The sequence below is a fragment of the Pseudoliparis swirei genome, chromosome 1 (genome assembly GCF_029220125.1).
Source record: "Pseudoliparis swirei isolate HS2019 ecotype Mariana Trench chromosome 1, NWPU_hadal_v1, whole genome shotgun sequence".
NCBI lineage: Eukaryota > Metazoa > Chordata > Actinopteri > Perciformes > Liparidae > Pseudoliparis > Pseudoliparis swirei.
The window spans coordinates 16952691-16971406 of record NC_079388.1 but is presented as its reverse complement, the minus strand read 5'-3'; the positions used below and the strand labels follow the sequence as shown (position 1 = coordinate 16971406).

At 41.9% G+C, this 18716-nt stretch overlaps 1 protein-coding gene across 1 annotated transcript; it reads left to right on the top strand.

Moving 5' to 3' along the window:
• Positions 1-155: 155 nt before the first annotated feature.
• zdhhc18b (zinc finger DHHC-type palmitoyltransferase 18b) lies at positions 156-13003 on the top strand. The gene is made up of 9 exons (XM_056418848.1): positions 156-942; positions 1607-1767; positions 2410-2559; positions 4844-4981; positions 5286-5337; positions 5436-5538; positions 5749-5858; positions 6502-6595; positions 9941-13003. The coding sequence occupies exons 1-9, from the start codon at positions 701-703 to the stop codon at positions 10298-10300; spliced, it is 1410 nt and encodes a 469-aa protein (XP_056274823.1). The 5' UTR covers positions 156-700; the 3' UTR covers positions 10301-13003.
• The last annotated feature ends 5713 nt before the right edge of the window (positions 13004-18716 follow it).

The following is an 18716-nucleotide window of genomic DNA, read 5'->3' as shown; positions in this document are numbered from 1 at the left end:
TTTATACAGTGTCAAACCCTCTGATATATATCGTATATATTATATACAAATTTAGCAATACGGCAATCACGAGGACAGCTGCGTGTTATCTTCCTATTGTCAAATGCTGCCGTAACTACGACAACAACGGACGCATTTGGCTGAAAGTCGCCAGATAAACCGTAACACCGAACGACTGTTTTTTTTGACAGCGTAGCCAAACCGATACTTTCCACAAATTCGTCGGGACTATTTTGTAGGAGATTCACATGAGTTAAAACACATAGTTTAGTGCTACTGTTGATGTATGCACACGAGACTTGTGGAGAAAACCAAAAAGGGGTTGCTATCATGTGCAAGACGCGCGAGCTAACGCCCTAGCAATGATAACTGGATTTTGGGTTTGCTGATGTTAAATAGTCCGCGGATTTGTCTGAACGCGAACGATGACCAGTGGCTCGGTGCCTGAATGTATGCGAAGACTCTCCGGAGACAGACTTAAAGAGGAGTGCGTGATAAGGAAAGTAATGTTACCGCGGGTGTGATTTGGAGCATGGGCTCTTTGGGGTTTATTTACAACTAGATACTCGTCGTAGCGGATACGCTTTGTGTTTTCGCCCTCGAATGACTACGGTTGCACCGCCGGTGATGTTGGCGACCGTCGGCCAAACGCCCCGGTTCTCCGAATTGGGACCGAGCAGCCAAACTTCGTTGTGAAACCATGAAGAAGTGCGAGTATCAACAAATCGACCCCCGGACACTCCAGACGCCGACGCCGACCCCTCCGCCTCGCCTCGGACCCGAGAGAGAGGAGCCCAAAGGACGGAGGAGGAAGTGGCAAGTTTTCCCGGGAAAGAATCGCTTCTACTGCGATGGACGGATCATAGTGGCCCGGCAGAGTGGGGTCCTGCCCCTCACCCTGGGCCTCATCCTCATCACAAGTGGATTGTTCTTCATATTTGAGTGAGTTCGAGTTTTGATATCACATTATTCTATGTCTCACCCGTGAGTTCAGTCGCTGTCCTGGCGAATAGAGCACACGTTCAAGGATGAGGACGCCAATGCATACTAGCTTCCACACCACTGTAGCAGTATGAGGGAAACCAGCTATTTAAATGAACTTAACTCAAAAACAAGTGTTCATGTCTGGTGTGTGTGTATGCCGAACCGTAGAGAAGCTTCGACTGATTCATAAAATGTCCTTATTCATGTTTGATGAGAGCAATTCATTTACTAATGGGCAAGTCAACTTAAAAAGGGTCAGATTTCATTATGAAGTCTGGTACGATTTTGCATTCCTGTTTACTATGTGTGGATGTGCCCTGTTTGGGTTTAACGTAAATATTGTACTTAATCTGTGTAACTGTTAATAAGACCAACATGTCCTATGATTGGGAATAGTGCTTGAATGTGAAGATTTCTTATTTCTAGTACAGTGTAGTGAAAAGTGTGTTCCGTCTCCATGGATTTCAGATTGCAATTAAATACACTGGCTGTTAATCAAAACTACATCCCCTGGTGGGTGAAACAAGTAGGCTATGTTATTAGACGGGGTTCAGTCTCCAGCCTTTGATTTGGTCCACGTGTAATTCATCGTCTATCCACCTGTCTCTGCCCCATATCACAGCTGTCCCTTCCTGGTCAAACACCTGACCAGCTGCATACCTGTTATTGGAGGAGGCCTCTTTGTGTTTGTGGTCATCACCTTGCTCCAGACCAGCCTCACAGACCCTGGCATCCTGCCCAGAGCAACTCCAGATGAGGTTGCAGACATTGAAAAACAGATTGGTAAGGACCAGCTCAGCACTCAACGATTGTCTCAATCGCTCAGAGTGGTGTTCCTTTAGCGCTAGAACTCTTCATGTGTCGGGTCCTGAAGGAAATGTGATCCCTCAACTCAAACTGCTTCAGCTCCGCTCATTTATTTCCTTCTTTTATCAATCGTACCAAACTTTATGCACGCATCGGCCATTTCACTATCCAAGGCAAATTCGGATGAACAGTCACATATTATAATGAAGTATCCTTTGACACATTAATGGTCCTTGAGTAGAAGTTTTGAAGATGAAAGTGACCTTTTGGACCTCTAAAGTTTGGACCAGAATATTTGGCATCCCTCAATCTGTCCTTATACTTCGCCACTGTTCTGTTAAAAGTGATCCATCAGTTATATTCAGTCAGTTTTGAGTCTTGCCAACAGTATCTTTATTTTTACATGATATGTATGTGTATGTGTGTGTATATATATGATCATATTAGCAAGCTGTACTGTTGTTCCAGCTATTTATTTATAATATAAGTATTGCATATTTATCTACCTGTATTTAAGGAAATGCTTTGGACATTTTGTTTGACAGAGTCCTGTCTTGGGTTGAATATAATTGCCTATCCTCTTAAGAATGTATTTAAAAAAAGTAATGTCCTCTGCAGACAACACTGGAAACACCAGCTATCGGCCTCCACCACGCACCAAGGAAATCCTCATCAACCAGCAGGTGGTGAAGCTCAAGTACTGCTTCACCTGCAAGATGTTCCGGCCTCCGCGCACCTCCCACTGTAGCCTGTGTGACAACTGTGTGGGTGAGCTGTGGACACACGCACACACACACACACACAGACGTACATGCAGTGAGCATGTGGATCTCCACAACATATTTAACCAGTTTTGGGATATGATCTGGTTGACAAAAATAGACATAAAAATTAGTATGAAAATTGACAACCACAGCTGAAATGCTGCATTTGAAGAATTTCGAAATAGGATATTAATCCATCCGATCCATTCGATTCAATGAGACATTAAAGTATCCCAAAATAATGTGGCCAATGCATCAAAACACAAAAAGTAGGTAGTTAGTTGCAGGCACGTGCACAGGTGCTCAAACCAAAAAAAAGGGCACCCATCGGCAAAATGATTTTTATATTGATCGCTGTAACTAGAAGTTAGCAAGTAATTGAAACACATTGTGTCGTGAGAAGACATGAGAGCTAAACAAAATGAAATGTTTTCTATTAACAATTACACTTAGTTTTTATTTACAAAATGATAGGAGCGAAAAATGCCATATAATAAACAACTTACTAACCTCGACCGCTCGGTCATGCCGGGAAATATCAAACCTCTGTAAAAGCGTTAAAAAGCCTCAGTCTGATATTTCCTGGCATGACCGAGCGGTCGAGGTTAGGAAGTAGTTATTACAAGTGTTGTTTACCTTCGCGTTGAAAATGCGGAAGATTATGTTTTGATCGCTGTGTGTGTGTTACTCGCATAACTCCAAAAGTATTAAACCGAATCGCATGAAATTTGGTGGGATGATTGGTTATTATCCGGGGACTATTTGATTAGATTTTGGGATCGATCGGGTCAAAGTCATGAAAAGGTCAACATCTTCTTTTTTCCATAGCGCGGTCAATTTTTATCCAATTGGCATGCAACTAATGCCAAAATGTTCACATGACATCAAGCTCCCCACACTCTCATGCCAAGTACCAGAAAAGTGGCTGCAGCGAAGGTATGCGCTCTACCGAGTGCCCGTTCTAGTTTTTCTTGCGTTTACTGTTTTCACCCTCTGCAATGCTCATACAAGATTGATCTTTGTAAAACTACAACAGACAAAACAAAGAGAAACATAAAACAATGTGGTACAAGGATAGCAATCATAGTTTAGCTGCAATTTTCTAGCTGTGAATTCTTGTAACATTTATAAAATGAATTAATAAGTTCAACATACTTTCGAAATAGTCTCAATAGCATTTATACAACACAAATAAGATGCCTGCCTGGATATCTCTCCCTCTCTGTTCACATGACAGCTGGACAAGGCTGTGAAACCACGGATTTCGTGAGTTTCGTTTATTTTCTTCGGACCAGTTGCGACGTCATGTTTTTAGCAGCGCTAATGTCGACGTGGTTAATTAATCACCAAACAACGTCAGGGGACAAACACCGTCATGACCTGTGTGTCTGGTGCTGCAGGTCAGAGGAGAAGGAGGTGCACCCGTTTAGCGTGGCGCGAGGAGCACTGAGTGGAGGAGGAGGAGGAGGGGGGGGGGGGGGCTCGTGAGCGCCGCGGAGCATGTCGGGGTGAAATTCTCACAAGAACTCAGATAAATGCCCCGTCGGATATCAAAACATATTTGTGGGGACTTGATGACAGAGTCATTTTTATTCTTAAATACTGATTAATGAAAAAAAGGGTCTCCAGCAAAAAGGGCACTTTACTCATCCAGGGCAAAAGGGCTGGTGCTTGAGCACCACTAGGGCTCTATCTGTGCACGTGCCTGGTTAGTTGTAGTCGTGTAGTGGAGGGTATAAGGTGCAGGGTGCTATCAAAAGATGCACTTTTGAATGAAGGATGCACTTTTATAAAATGAACGTTAAAAAAATGTTTTTTTGAAAATTTCACTTTTGAAAAATGCTTTTTTGAAAAATGTACTTTTGAAAAATGCACTTTGAAGAATTCACTTTTTGAAAAAAGCACTTTTAAAAGATGCACTTAAAAAAAATGCACTTTTAAAAGATGCACTTTTGAAAAATGCACTTGTGGGCTTTGTGTGCCGGTGGGGACCTCGTCTCTGAGTCCCCATGGGTCTGTGCGCACTCAGTTAAACTTCCCCACCGGAATACATGAACACGCAGACACACCAACACGCTGACATTTACACATGATGAATAATGAATAGGCTATCATAGGGTCACAGTTAACATGATCAATAATCAATAGGGTCTCATAAGGTCACAGTGAACATCATGTATAGTTTAGGCTTGACTAACTTGATTGACATATCGGTGTACTTCTCACAACTGCATGCGTATGAATACGAGCCGGTGATGAATTCTTCCATTGGTGCGTTTCTCTTTCAGAGCGATTTGACCATCACTGCCCTTGGGTGGGGAACTGTGTGGGGAAACGCAACTACCGTTTCTTCTACACCTTCATCGTGTCGCTCTCCTTCCTGACGGCATTCATCTTCGGCTGTGTGACCACACATCTAGCACTGAGTATGTGTTTTTGCTCTGGTTATTTTTTATTGTTAAAAAATCGTCCGGATCTCACTGATAACTGCCAACGCACCTGGCTCAAACAGCACCTGGCAGTAACTGAGTGTTTGTTTTGTCTCGCATGGACTGCCAGACAGGCGGGGTTATCAGAGCAGGTTAAGTACCTGATAAGGAAAATATACAGAATGCTTTTTGGGTTTTTGGATTTATTGTCATCTGTTGGTTTTGGCAAATGTACACATTTCCCACCTGAATGGCCTGAGAAACACACTTTGAGCCAGTGTTGTTCTCTGCTCTCTTTCAGTGGCTCAAGGTGGAAGGGGCCTGGTGTTTGCTCTGCAGGAGAGTCCGGGCAGATATCCTTTAATCAAAAATGTGTTTTAAGATTTCTGACATTGAGTTTTATTGATTCCTCCCTTAAAATACTGATGCTCTCCTTGACGCAACCTTTCACTGCGGTGGAGCTGGTGATATGTTTCTTCTCAGTCTGGTCCATCTTGGGCCTCTCGGGCTTCCATACCTACCTGGTTGCTTCCAACCTGACCACTAATGAAGATGTGAGTTCAGCCTCGAGTTGAATTTGTTCCACTGCGATTACAGACGAGTACCTTTGGTGTTTTGTGGTACAGAATTAAAACATGTTTAAATATTTAAAAATAATATTTCATTGACTAAATTACATTTTGAATCGAATTTTGAGAAATGCACATTTAAAAGTGTGCATATGGATAATTACCAACATGAATATGTTTTATATATTGGTGCAGATTAAAGGCTCCTGGTCAGGGAAGAGTGGAGAAGATGTCTCCAACCCATACAGTCAAAGAAACATATTTATCAACTGTTGTTCTGTGCTCTGTGGGCCCATGCCACCCAGGTCAGTCCTACTTTTGGCTGTGTTCCTTTTTTTCTTCTTCAATTATTTATTTTTCTTTTCACTTTTTATTTAGTAGTACGATAGTTTGTTTTGAATATTTAGCATCCAACATATGACAGATAATTATTTCAAATGACAGATACTTTTCTGTAATGGTTAAGACATTATATTTATAAAACAATTTGAATATTACGATAATTTCACTTCCAATATGGGTTGTTTCTTGTTTCTGCTTGTAGATTTCAGTGGAGACATTTTCTTTTTTGTATTACATTTGTATGCCAAACATGCACAAATATTGTAAAAATAATGATGTATTGGATATTCATGTAAACCGGCACCGTAGTTAAATGCATCTGAAAATAAAAGGAAGAACCCAAAGTCAGATTCTTAATCAGAAACACATTTGATTAATCCACCACGCAGTGTTCGACATTTCTCATTAATTTAATTTAATTAATTTATTTAAATGACATTTTCTGAAATGAATAATACGTATTGCATACAGCCGTTTCTAGTTCTGAAGTTTCTCTTACCAATGCAGTCTGTTAGCACGATGTTCAGTGAGCATCCATCAACAAGGTTACGTTAGATATGACTTGGATCTTCCTCGTCATTGTTTTTTCTTCTTCTTCTTCTTCAGCTTAATCGACAGACGGGGTTTCCTGCCCTCGGAGGAGTCTGTCCAGTCGGCGGGTGTGGACATCGAGCCGCCCACTGCGGCCACTAAAAACGTGGTAGGAGGATCTTCCCAGCCGGCTTTTGGCTTGCAGGAATCCCCCTCTCCTGTGCCTGCACCCCCCCACTCCCACCGAAACTCTTCCTCTGCCTGACAGAAGCCTTGTCGCCTCCCGTAACTCCAACCCAGCATCTGTCTGCTGCCTGTTGTGTATGGGTTACCCCCCGCTTCTACTCTATTTACACTAAAGTCAGAGCGTTGGTATTCATGACTTCTCTCAGTGAAAACAAGACCTTTTTAAATAGGTCAACTTGCACAATTTGAAATTGATTTGAATCAAATTGCAAAGCAGGTTAAAGGGAAAAAACGTTTCGCAAATTAGCTTTATATTTAGCTTGTGAGATTAATATCCACCTCTTGTGTTGAAGCTCGCCGATTGAACAGCGGCCATCGGGCAACTGGTAATTAGCCAGAACATCAATAGAGACGAGTCAAACTGACTCCGATGTGTCGCTTACGCTTCAACATCCCTTCAGGCGAGCTAACGTTAGCCACGAGATGAGGTAACGCTTTCCAGCGTGTTCAATTGAGCAGGCGTGCGTTACAATGCCTCAGATTTCGACTAGTATTTTTCCGAGGAAGATTGTGTTATTTATTCCTTCAAAAGTTGGCATGCGTTGTCCTTCTTTTGCAGACACAGACTAACTAGTCACAGCCTGTTTCCGCCCTTTGTGCTAAGCTAAGCTAAGCGGCTGCTGGCAGCAGCTTCATGCGTAGTTTACGGACGTGAGAGCGGCGTCGACGCTTTCATCTCACAGATGCAAGCCCGTTTCCTAAAAAGATGGAGCTATTCTTTTAAGTTGTGCTTTTGTAAAACGCGGTTGGTTGTTGGCCTTGTTAGTCCGAGTTCGGACAGCTGCTCCTGAACGGCTCAGTCTCGTTCACCTCGTGGAAATGAACAAATCAGGTTGAGATTTTTCTTATTTCAATTAGCAACGGGGATACTTTTCACGATATGTATATTTTTTCTGTCATCTACTGTTGTTACTTTTTTTCCCCTCCTCTAAACCATAAGCTACACCTCAGTGTTTTGTCAGGTGCAGTATTTGTCGACTCGAGGTGATTTGATGAGGGAGGAGGAGAGCAGGAAGAAGACCCAGAGATGCTGTTTCCAGCTCGTCCTCCTCTTCTCTTGTTGCCCTCTCTGAAAAGTAATGGATCTGAAATGATGCCTGGAGAGTCGTGCAGCCACTTTTGTTTACAATACGTTGACTGTGGTTCAGGTAGAGTCGCAGTCTGAGCCACAGCACTCGTATCAACGGGTAGAGCAGCTGCCGCTTGGCTTCTTCTTTCTTTCTTTTTTTTACGGCAAAAAAACAGTTCATTTATGAAATTCATTGTAAATAATAGTGTGAAAATAGTTGAAGCTGTGAAGAACGTTCGTTGTTTGTATCGTGTGTTGGTTCACTTTCTCCTGTCTCTCCGATTTGTAAGTGCCAACATATCTGTGATGCATCAAGCCAATCGACATTGTTCCCCTTCATGCTTTTACTACGTGTTTGATTCGTCCATCTTGTTTTTTATACATAGTTCTATATTGTCGGTATCTGAAATGAAAAATAAAACATGCATTTTTGTCCATGCATTTCATCATCTCTGTGTGTTTGTGTGTGTTTCATCCTGCTGTGGTCTGTCTCTCTGCCTGTGTCCCGGCCCCAACACAAGCGGGTGAAATGTCTGGACTTTTCGCGGTGTGTTCTGCGCGGCCCGATTAGCCCGTTAGTGCAGGAAAAAGTGATGCGTGAGCTTGGTAAGCCTGTTAAGAGGATGGGAAAGAGAGTGCAGCCCCTCCCCCGTCCTCCTATTGTGTCTGCATGTCCTCCTGCATGGCGCCATCCGTAACCTGCCACGATGAATATGTCTCGGAGTGCTTTTAACACGAGTCGCACTATATACAGATGTACAGATATGAAGAAAATAATTCCTCCAGATGCATTATTGTTTGGAGTTCAGGGCGAGGAGCTCCACAGAGGGACGCTAATGAGAGACTTGTTGAAATGTGTCCTCATCTTTGAGGACATGTTGACAGACGGATGTTTACCTGCAATTAAAGCACATTTACCTTCCCTTTTTAAACTGAGCTCACAGAGCGTCTTATACGAGGAATACCTGGCAGGTTATTAGTTTTGAATAAAATATGACCCCCGAAGGCTTTATGCTCTTGAAGGTTATCCATTATTCAAACTTTGAGTGCATTAAAGCTTCAAGACTTCAAATCAGGCCAAAAGAGACGCTTAAAGCCGCACCATTCAATACTTGTGTGTGGACTTCACACATTTGCACGTGCGGCGGGAAAGAGGACGCCCGCGCTGCAGCGTCGCGCTTTAGCTTCCTTCGGCTCGCTGTTTGGGTTTTATGGTCCACGACTTTACTGCTCTATTCGCCGCTCGTATATCAGCTCAGAAAGCAGATGTTTATAGTGAAAACGCTCTGATAAATCCATCGCACGCCATCCGGCCAGCACCAAACGGCGGCAAGGCCAAATAAGCGACTAGCTAGTGAACGCGAGGGAGCGTTTGCAAAGTCAAAAGGACAACAAATAGTGGACTTCATCCAGAAACAATACCAATTTGATTTAGAGTTTAAGATTGCTGCAGTATTTTATTAACTTAAACTTTGGATTATTTATTAATATGTTGCACTGTAGCTGCATTTTCTTTTTCCATTTTAGTTTATCTTTTATTTCATTAATTCATAATTAATACTATTTATTATTATTATTTTTTATATTATTTCATATTTGATTTTTTTTACATGTTTAAAATTGTTTCTTCTATTTCTTGTCTTAATGTCTTAAAGCACTTTGGATGTATACAAAGAGTTTGGCCTCACACGTCACAGCAGTGACCTCGACATGCGTGAGGATCGCAGTCGCTCCGTCTCACTGTAAATGAAAGAATGTAAACAAAGTTGCTCTGAGGAATGTGAAGCGCGATGCACCCTGATCCCACACTCACGACACATTATGTATGCCGAGCATCGCAAAAGTGACATCATCCCATGGCGGGAATACATCCAGCTCCAGAGTGAACAGAAAGCTCTCGTTAAAAACACCTGGTGCCGACTCGGCGGCTCGAACAACATACACAGTGCCGTTAAAATCAGACCGACACACTTAAAATGCAATACTAACAAAACAAATATGATTCCCCAGGTCCAATGTGACTCCACATCTCTAGCATGAAACGTTTGCGAGCTCCAGCTCCGGAGGCCCGCCCTGCCTGTGATTGGTCTCTCGCAGCTGTCGCCGCCTCGCCGGCCCGCTGTTCCCCCTGATCACGTCACTGTCTCATCGGTTCTGGTCTTTTCTTCCCCTCCTTTCCTCTTTCTCGTGCCTCTCCAGTGCACACAGGGAACGAAAGGTCTGCTGGAGTCGGCCGCGATCCCTCCGCTCTTGTCCACCTCGTGTCCTCAGGGGAAACCTCACTCGGCTCACACCGGCCCCACGGTGAACTCTGACCCTTCGCCGGAGCTCTCCGCGAGCTGCGGGGTCCGCCAGGCCGCTGCTGCCGCTGCCGGCTCCCGTGGCGTAGATACCTCTCCGCCACGTCGCACCAAGACGCGGTCAAAGAAAAGCAAACGAGCGCCGTTGGATATTGACAACCTTTCCTTCGACGGGCCCGTTTCCCCTACCTCTCCGGACGCTGGCCCCAGATCCAAAGCCGGGGGCCACAAAGGTGCCCGCTTCGCCTCTTGGCACTGACTGAAAAGAGAGCCAAGCGAAAAGCACACACATTGTCTGAAGCTCGCATGCGGTAACACAGATACAAGTGGTATGAGTTCAAAAACATGTATTATTTGTTGGTCCTCTGAAAGCTCTGGATCTGGTCATCGTGGATGAGGATGACAATCACTGAGATATGTATTTGTGTGTTCGGTTCGTAGAGGATGTAGCAACACTAGAGCAGATTGGATGTATAAACGTAGCCTTTGGTGTCCAAGGAAAAGCACACGAAAAGAGGAAATGCTCAAGATGGCGTAAGTGGTGTACGGATAGACCCATATGCCTTTCTGATGATTCTCATGTAAAACATGAATCTTACCAGCATGTCAGATCCATCATATTGTGAACTAGTAGTGGCTTTGATGTATCAGGTGGACAAAAAGCTGTGTTTGGTCTGAAAAGGGATAATCTATTGCAAATGCTGAATTGACATATGCCATTTCTATAACGTTGTGCAGCTCAGTTTATAGTGTGGACTTGAGCCGGTTTCTCAGCAGTTTGAGCTGATGATGTCATCTTGAGACATATAGACAGTGAATAGTTGAACAGGTTATGAGATTCATACTGGAAAGCTCTGCCTTGGATGCACAGATGGGTGATACATTAATGCTATACAGCTCATTTCCTCCTGGGCTCCTTTAGTAGGTTAATCCGGCTCTGAGAGGAGAGCAATATCTAACACATTGCTCAAAAATGTCCAATATGTTATCAGTTGGGTTGCGATTTAATGACTGTGAAGCTATAGCTTACAGCATTAATTTCTCAAATTGTTCTTTATTGCCCATCTGTTATATCTCAAAGAAAGATGGATGAGTCTATTGCAGTCCAGGTTAAGGTATTGGTATTGTATTTATAACTAATACAGGACTTTCACCCAGCAGACTGTTGTTCGTGTCCCATGTGAAAGCAAAAGTAAATATTGACTTCACCCTGTTACTTAATGTTATAAAAAAAAGTCCGCTCATAACACGTGTGAATTCAGATTTTGGGTGCATTTTCCCTGTAGCGTTGCCCATACAGCACAGTGTGTATTCGTTGTATCAGTTTGTATTGTTGTTCAGATTGTTGCGCCGTATGGCAGTGAATGCAACTGCATGCTATTGACTAAAGACGTATTTTCAATTTAGTTTATTGACATTGATTCAAACATCCCTTTACACACCCGAGAGATCCTGTAGCACAATTTTGTAGGAACACTGGGATTTGGAGTCCTGAAGATCGTTGTGTGTGTGAATTGAAGCGGCACTGTTTATTGCCTGTGTGCTGCAGCACCTCCTGCTCATGCTGTCGTTAATATCAGCCACCGATTTAAAGTTTCCACGTCCGGCTCACACTTTGTATATGCAACAACAATATCTGCTCTCTCCTCCGTAAAATGTTTGCTTCGACTCATCTAAGAATGTGAACGGTGATTTGTTCTCAGGTGGAAATGTCTATAGGGGTGGATATCAATATGCAAGTGACATATCATGTTGACCCTCATTTCAACCTGATGGACACACACACACACACACACACACACCTCAGAGTCATCCGAGCACATTCATGATGTCACACATACAAGTAATGCATTTCGGAGGAGAAAAACAATGTGCTATATTTGTACAAACGTTAAGGTTATTTAAGACAACGCTACCGTCGAAGAAAAGGGAAAAGGAAAATAAAGTTCCGTGAAATAAAGAGGCTCAGTTGGTGTGTGTGTGTGGTGTAAGCATATCTAAAAATCAAACCGAGGGAAGAGTCAAACAAAACAGCTGCACACTGTTGTAACTCTCCCGGCACATTTGAATGTCTCTGTTACATCAGCTCTAATCGAGGCCTTCGTCAGGCATCATCATCATTATCGTCGTCATCATCATCATTCAGGAAAGAGAAGCATCAAGATCAATATAAAATAAATGTTTAACATAAAAACTCAAATATATAGCATATATCACATTTAATGTCTGGAAAAAAAGTACCATAAAATACTATGTAATATGCATATAATATACATATTTATGAATACAGGCATGTTCAGTTCAGCAATAGGCCAACATTCGTATTAATACATATTCAAGATATATAAAAGATGAGTCTAATATATATTGTAAATCACAAAAAACATTTAAAAAATGATCATCAAACTACACAGAAAAATACAAAAAGTAGAAATTAAAATGGAAAAGTAGAAAACAATTTAATATATGACTCGTAATTCAGGGAGGTTCAGCCCAGCAGTGGGCCAGAAGTCGTATTGATGTCTACAAAACACAACAAAAACACAAGAAAGAAGAACATGGGAAGGGTGGTTATTACTTTTTGTATTTTTCGATGTCGTTGTTCTTCATGTTTATTGTTTTACTCAATCTTTTATGTATGGTATTTAATATGTAGGTATTAATAAACACAGTGCATTTTGCTGAACTTCATCTGCTTTTACCCCCAAAGAAAATATTTTAAATATATATATTTCATATAACTATGCTTGTTTAATACCGATGATAATATTGATGACAGCGTCATTCAGCTCGGCTCTGTTTGAGGGTGGATTGACACTCAGTCGTGCAGATCTTGAACGCCTCAGTTGATGAATGTCTTGTATTTTGCTCGCTCTGCTTCATGATGGTGATTCAATAATTTCTGACAAAGTTCTCTTGATAGATTAAAAAAAGTGCACAATTAAAATGGCAGAGCTTGTGATACGATGTGTGGATATTTTGCTTTTTTCTTGCCTCAGTTTTTTGGTATGCCACAGAAGTTCTGCAGTTGACCACTAGATGGAGTGATGACCTAAAAACACGGAGCTGCTTTCAGATAATCCACTCACAATCTACCAGCTTCCTAAATACTGTGCAGCATTCATTTTCCAGCTTCCATTTTCATTTCCGTGGGCTAGCCCACTTTAAATTAGCATCGCAATGTGCACTTAGAAATCCTCCTTAAGGCTTCTGCTAAGTTTTATAAGTAGAAAAACTTCATGGCGTAAACATGTAGGCCTACAATACAAAATGTAATAGTGTTCCTTGTGGCAGCACTGTATCCTACTTTATTATGTACTAATGCCATTTGAGGCTATGTGTTTGTTTTGCAAAGAAAACCCAAACGCTTTGCTGAGTGAATAACGATAACACCTTAATGCCCCGAATGTACATTAATATACGGAAAAGCGGAAATGGTTGAGAAAAAGTAATGCGTTAGAAAAACGTTGGCCTGTACTTTACAGTACAGTAGATGTAGAATCAGAAATTGTGAATTCTTGCAGAGTTAAGTCAAACAAACGGCATTATATTTTGTAATCCTTGGAAACCATTTGTTGTTCTAATTCTTTTTAAGTGTCAACTAAGTATAATATAATATATATGTATAAGAATATTGTGTTCCTCGCCTTCTATCTGTAAAAATACTGCGCCAGATTAAAAGGGAAACCAGGTCATGTTCTATGACCTTTTAATCCATTTGAATGTTGCCAGCAACTTGGGCATTGTGTTGATATGTTTTTGTGCATATTTCGACAGACAACAGAAAGAATGAGGAACAAAAAGATATACTGACTTTACTGGGCGCCTGGCAGTCTAGAAGACAGGCGTTGTTTCTTGACAGCCACAGAACATTGTTGTTATAACAAAGTATAAAGATGCATCACCAAAAAAACACAATCAACACATTAATACTGCTAAAAGCAACATGCTTTATTTAGCAGATGTGTCATACTGTTAGTCAAAGGAAAATATGCTGTTAGTTAGCTTGCACTTTATTTTGTTTCCTTATACTAGTCTTGTTCTTAAATGTCCTGAAACGTCCCTCTTTAATATCAGCAACACTTGGTATCACCACTTTCCATTTCTGTGGTGTAAACTACTAGCAGAACCTCCTCCGCATTGCCATACAGCTGCACTTTAATATCAATATCTTCATACAAACCATGGACCAGTAGACAAACAATGCATCTCTTGTAGTGATGATGACAACGAGAATTACCATCTAACTCTACCGTTCACCGTAGCTCCTGGAAGACTTTACCCTCTTTTAGCTTGTTGCTGTTTGGGTTCACCGATACCACACTACCCCCAATCTACAAAAAAACAACACTCAGATAAACCAACTCTGCGCTACTCGACCAGAACTAAATGAACCGGTGAGCACCCACATATTGTCGTCAGTAGCTGGTGGAGACCAAACAGGGACTACCCGGATACAAGAATACCAATGTTGTTGCATCTTTGCAGATATCCAAAGGCAGCTTGTATGTGTCAGGATCTGGATTTGTTATGTCCCGTCTTATTTTGAAGTCCCTGTCTCTTGTGCCTGCACTTCCTGTCCCTGTGATTATCTGCCCTGTCCTTGATTGTTTTCACCTGTGTCCAATCACTTGCATCTGTGTCCAAATCACCTGCACCTTCCCAGTGTATTTAATCCTTCTTTGTCTCTAGCCTTAACCCAGTGTTGGTTGGTACTTTACTTTAGTTTGTGTTTCACCTGTTATTTTGAGTTAAGATTAAAGTTTCTGTGAAACGTTATTGGCGTTTGGGTCCTCTCTCTCTCTGGCTATAGCCGTGACAGTATGCTAACATAGCAATCACAGATGTTGTATTTAAAGTGTTTTATGCTACTAATGTCTTGCCCTAAACTATTAGTGCAGCTTTACATGAAAATGTCATTTAATGGTTCATTTGACATCTGGCCAAAGGACAACAGTTAAGATTTAGCCATTTGGCTTATACTGGGACAACTAAAAACTTGCTTTGTCCTCGAAAATAAATGACCTCAAAGGGACCTCTGTAATGCGTCTAAATCTGGCAAGAAGCTGTGACGCTAAAGTAAGTGCAGTGCTTCATTCATTTCAGAGGCTCTGCGGTAAACCATTCTGTCTATAATCCCTCATTTTTAAAAGAAAAACAGTTTAGGCCTCCATGATGTAGCACAAAAAAACATTGACCTCTTATGACTTCATGTATTATGACTTTTGTTTTGTCTCATCCGCCTATGACTAAGAAGTGAAATTATCATACTGCAAAGCAGCTTATTATCTAGGAACTGGGTTGCCCAAACTGCACGCAGCTGAATCAGCATAATAATATCTTAACAAGCGTCGCGCCTCTTTTGCAATACGCTCTTAGGAATGTAAAAAGAACAATTAGAGATCACTCCGGACCACTAGAGTCCGCGGTGTTTAATGAGTTCCTCCGAAGAACAAGTAAACGTTTATGGGGAAACGCCGCTTACCACCGCTGATCCCCCTTCCTCGTCTGCTGTGTGTGTCTGTGTCATGTAAACCCAACACAGTTGCCAAGGAGACCCCCGCTCTCTGCCTCATGATTGGAGTCTTTGTCTGCGCTTTAGGCTTCAGGTTAAACATTTTCATCACCCTTTACTATGCATTCACCTCTTGGCACTGAAAACATCTCATCAGACGCTATATGACGAGCTCTCGTTTAGGAGTGTGAGTCTTCTCCAACGGGGCGGATCCAAAAGTCAAAATGAAAGGCCGGAATGGGAATCCTTCCAGGACTTTATCGCGTCTTCATTGCCGACTTCAGCAAAAGTTCAACAGGTTGGACACATTACGGAGTGAGTGTGAGCCTCTGTGTTTTTCATCTTGCATTCCCACTGCAGCAAACTAGATTATATTCTGGGTGACCAGTTATGACTGCATGCTCAACCCCTTCCTCTAAACACCTGTATACTGTTAACCTGTCCATGTGGCCATTGACTGCAGGCCATTCTTCTCCTGGCAAAGTGCTCGTTGTGGTCAAAGACGGCCTCGTATCAAATGTTCAAATCACTGCATTCATACAATAACTATAATAGTACCATCTGGTTATTATGGTATTACCGTCTCCTCCAAGAAGCTACTCTTAGGCCGTAAAAATCTAAACCCTTGACAGGAATCCGTGGAGAACTGTAAAACCATGACCTGCCAATTGAAAACATCACATGAGCAAATAAAGTTTCATATCTGCATCAAATAATGAACTAGAACGGGCACTCGGTAGAGCGCATACCTTCGCCGCAGCCACATTTTGGCATTAGTTGCATGCGAATTGGATTAAAATTGACTGCGCTATGGTAAAAAGAAGATTTTGACCTTTTCTTGACCTTGACCTTTGACCCGATCGATCACAAAATCTAATCAAATGGTCCCTGGATAATAACCAATCATCCCACCCACCAAATTCCATGCGATTCAAAGAAGAGTTTGACCTTTTCATGACCTTGACCTTGACCTTTGACCCGATCGATCCCAAAATCTAATCAAATGGTCCCCGGATAATAACCAATCATCCCACCAAATGTCATGCGATTCGGTTTAATACTTTTTGAGTTATGCGAATAACACGCAAACACGCACACACACATACAAATAAATACACAGCGATCAAAACATAACCTTCCGCATTTTCAATGCAAAGGTAAAGATACAATTTCGAATAAATAGGCTATAGTTATACAACCAAAGACAAAAATACCCATGTCGATGAGGACGGCGTCAAGGTCAGGAAGTCCTCCGTTATCCCCAACGACTGACGAATCTCACGACACTCAAATTAAATTAGTCAAAGTTTCTTGAAATTTGTGTTTTTCACCATGAGCTGACCGATTCTGTCATATTCTCTATCTAAACATTCTTTGAATTATTTTCAAAACCACCACCAAACGTTGACAAAAGCAGCCCGTAGTTCACCTACCCGCCCAACTCCAGAAATCAGATCCATCTGGCAACACTGCTCTTGTAGCCAACGAAAGAATAGAGTTCAATTGCATTTTTTAATTCAGTTTATTTTGTATCGCCCCAAAATCACAAATTTTGCCTCAGAGGACTTTACAATCTGTTCCAGGACCTCACATCGGATCGGGGGAAAAAGAGACAAAACCTTCAGGAGAGCAACAGAGGAGGATCCCTCTCCTCTGATGAACAGCAGCGTGGATCGAGGTCTAAAGAAGAATACGATTGTGAATAAAATGAATTCCCATCACAAGGCTCACCTTAGAGGTCACGGTAAGGAGCCTGGGCATCTGGAGGGAGTTTGGACTGCTGTTACTTCGTGTGGAAAGTAGCCAATCCAGGTGGTATACAAATGTGATTATCAGGATGCCAACTGGATGCCTCCTTGTAGAGTTATCCTGTCACATCCATCTGGAAGGAGTCCCCCAGGCGGAGCCAGAACACACTTTTGTGGTTATACATCACATCTGGCCTTAGAAACAGTTGGATTAAGTAACAGGGCAGCAGCTTCTCACCCTGCTGCCACCATGTGATGCCAATAAGTAGAAGAAAAGTGCACAGAGGGCAGAATTACACATTCATCTGGTCTGCCATGTTATAAAACTCAAAATATAGGGTTTTTCCAGATTTCAGTGATCCTTTAAAAAGTTTTTAAATCCTTTAATCCTCCATCCTGGAGAGGGATCCTCCTCTGTTGCTCTCCTGAAGGTTTCTTCCCTTTTTTCCCCCTGAAGGGTTATTTGGGAGTTTTTCCTGGTCCGATGTGAGGTTTTGGGGCAGGGATGTCTATGTGTACAGATTGTAAAGCACTCCGAGACAAATTTGTAATTTGTGAAATTGGGCTATACAAATAAACTGAATTGAAATTGAATTGAATTGAATTTAAAGTAACACTCACAGCTCACTGGAAAGCAATACATTGGATGGGAAATTGTAACATGAAAAACAGAATTGCCAGATTTCATAACTATCATATATTTCATTTAAATCAGAAGCAACTACTTGAAATAGAAGCTTGGAGTTACATTTAAATGAATGCCTTTACGCACATAATCTCACAGAAATAAGGTCCCGTGTTTGAGCCGTCCACTTTCTATCTAAGCAGACTTGATCAAAAAACTGAGAATTCCAACTACTGTATTAAAAAAAGTCCAACAACTGTAATATATTCAACATCTGAAGCAATAACATATAAAAAAGATGTCTGCTCTGCGTAAACCCGGCAGAGCCAGTTGCAGCTCCTGTTTGGTCAGGTGTTTAAACTATACTAATATCATTCAAGCATACAAGCTCTGATTAGTGTGTGTTTTAGCAGATGTTTCCGCATGTTCAGTTTTTTTGTGTCTGACTGTATGTATTTTCTCGAGTGTGAGATTCAGACAGGTTCAATCCGCTTCTCAACTTCCTCCAGCGGCGCAGGAGACGGTTCATTAGTCACAAAGTCCAAAGCGTCAACACAGATGTTGGAAACAAATTAAACTGCTTTTGAGAAGATTTGTGAATATTATTACCCACTGCTGATTTACGACACACTCTTGCCCTTTCAATTTGAGAATCCAAAAAACAGAGGTGTTGGGTCCCGCTGTCATATTTTTCTGGTTCACATCCAGAGGCATGCTGTCGGACCGCCGGCAGATGGAAATTGTGATGGAGCACCTGGAGGCCACGTGTTGACTGGAGAGGAGCCTG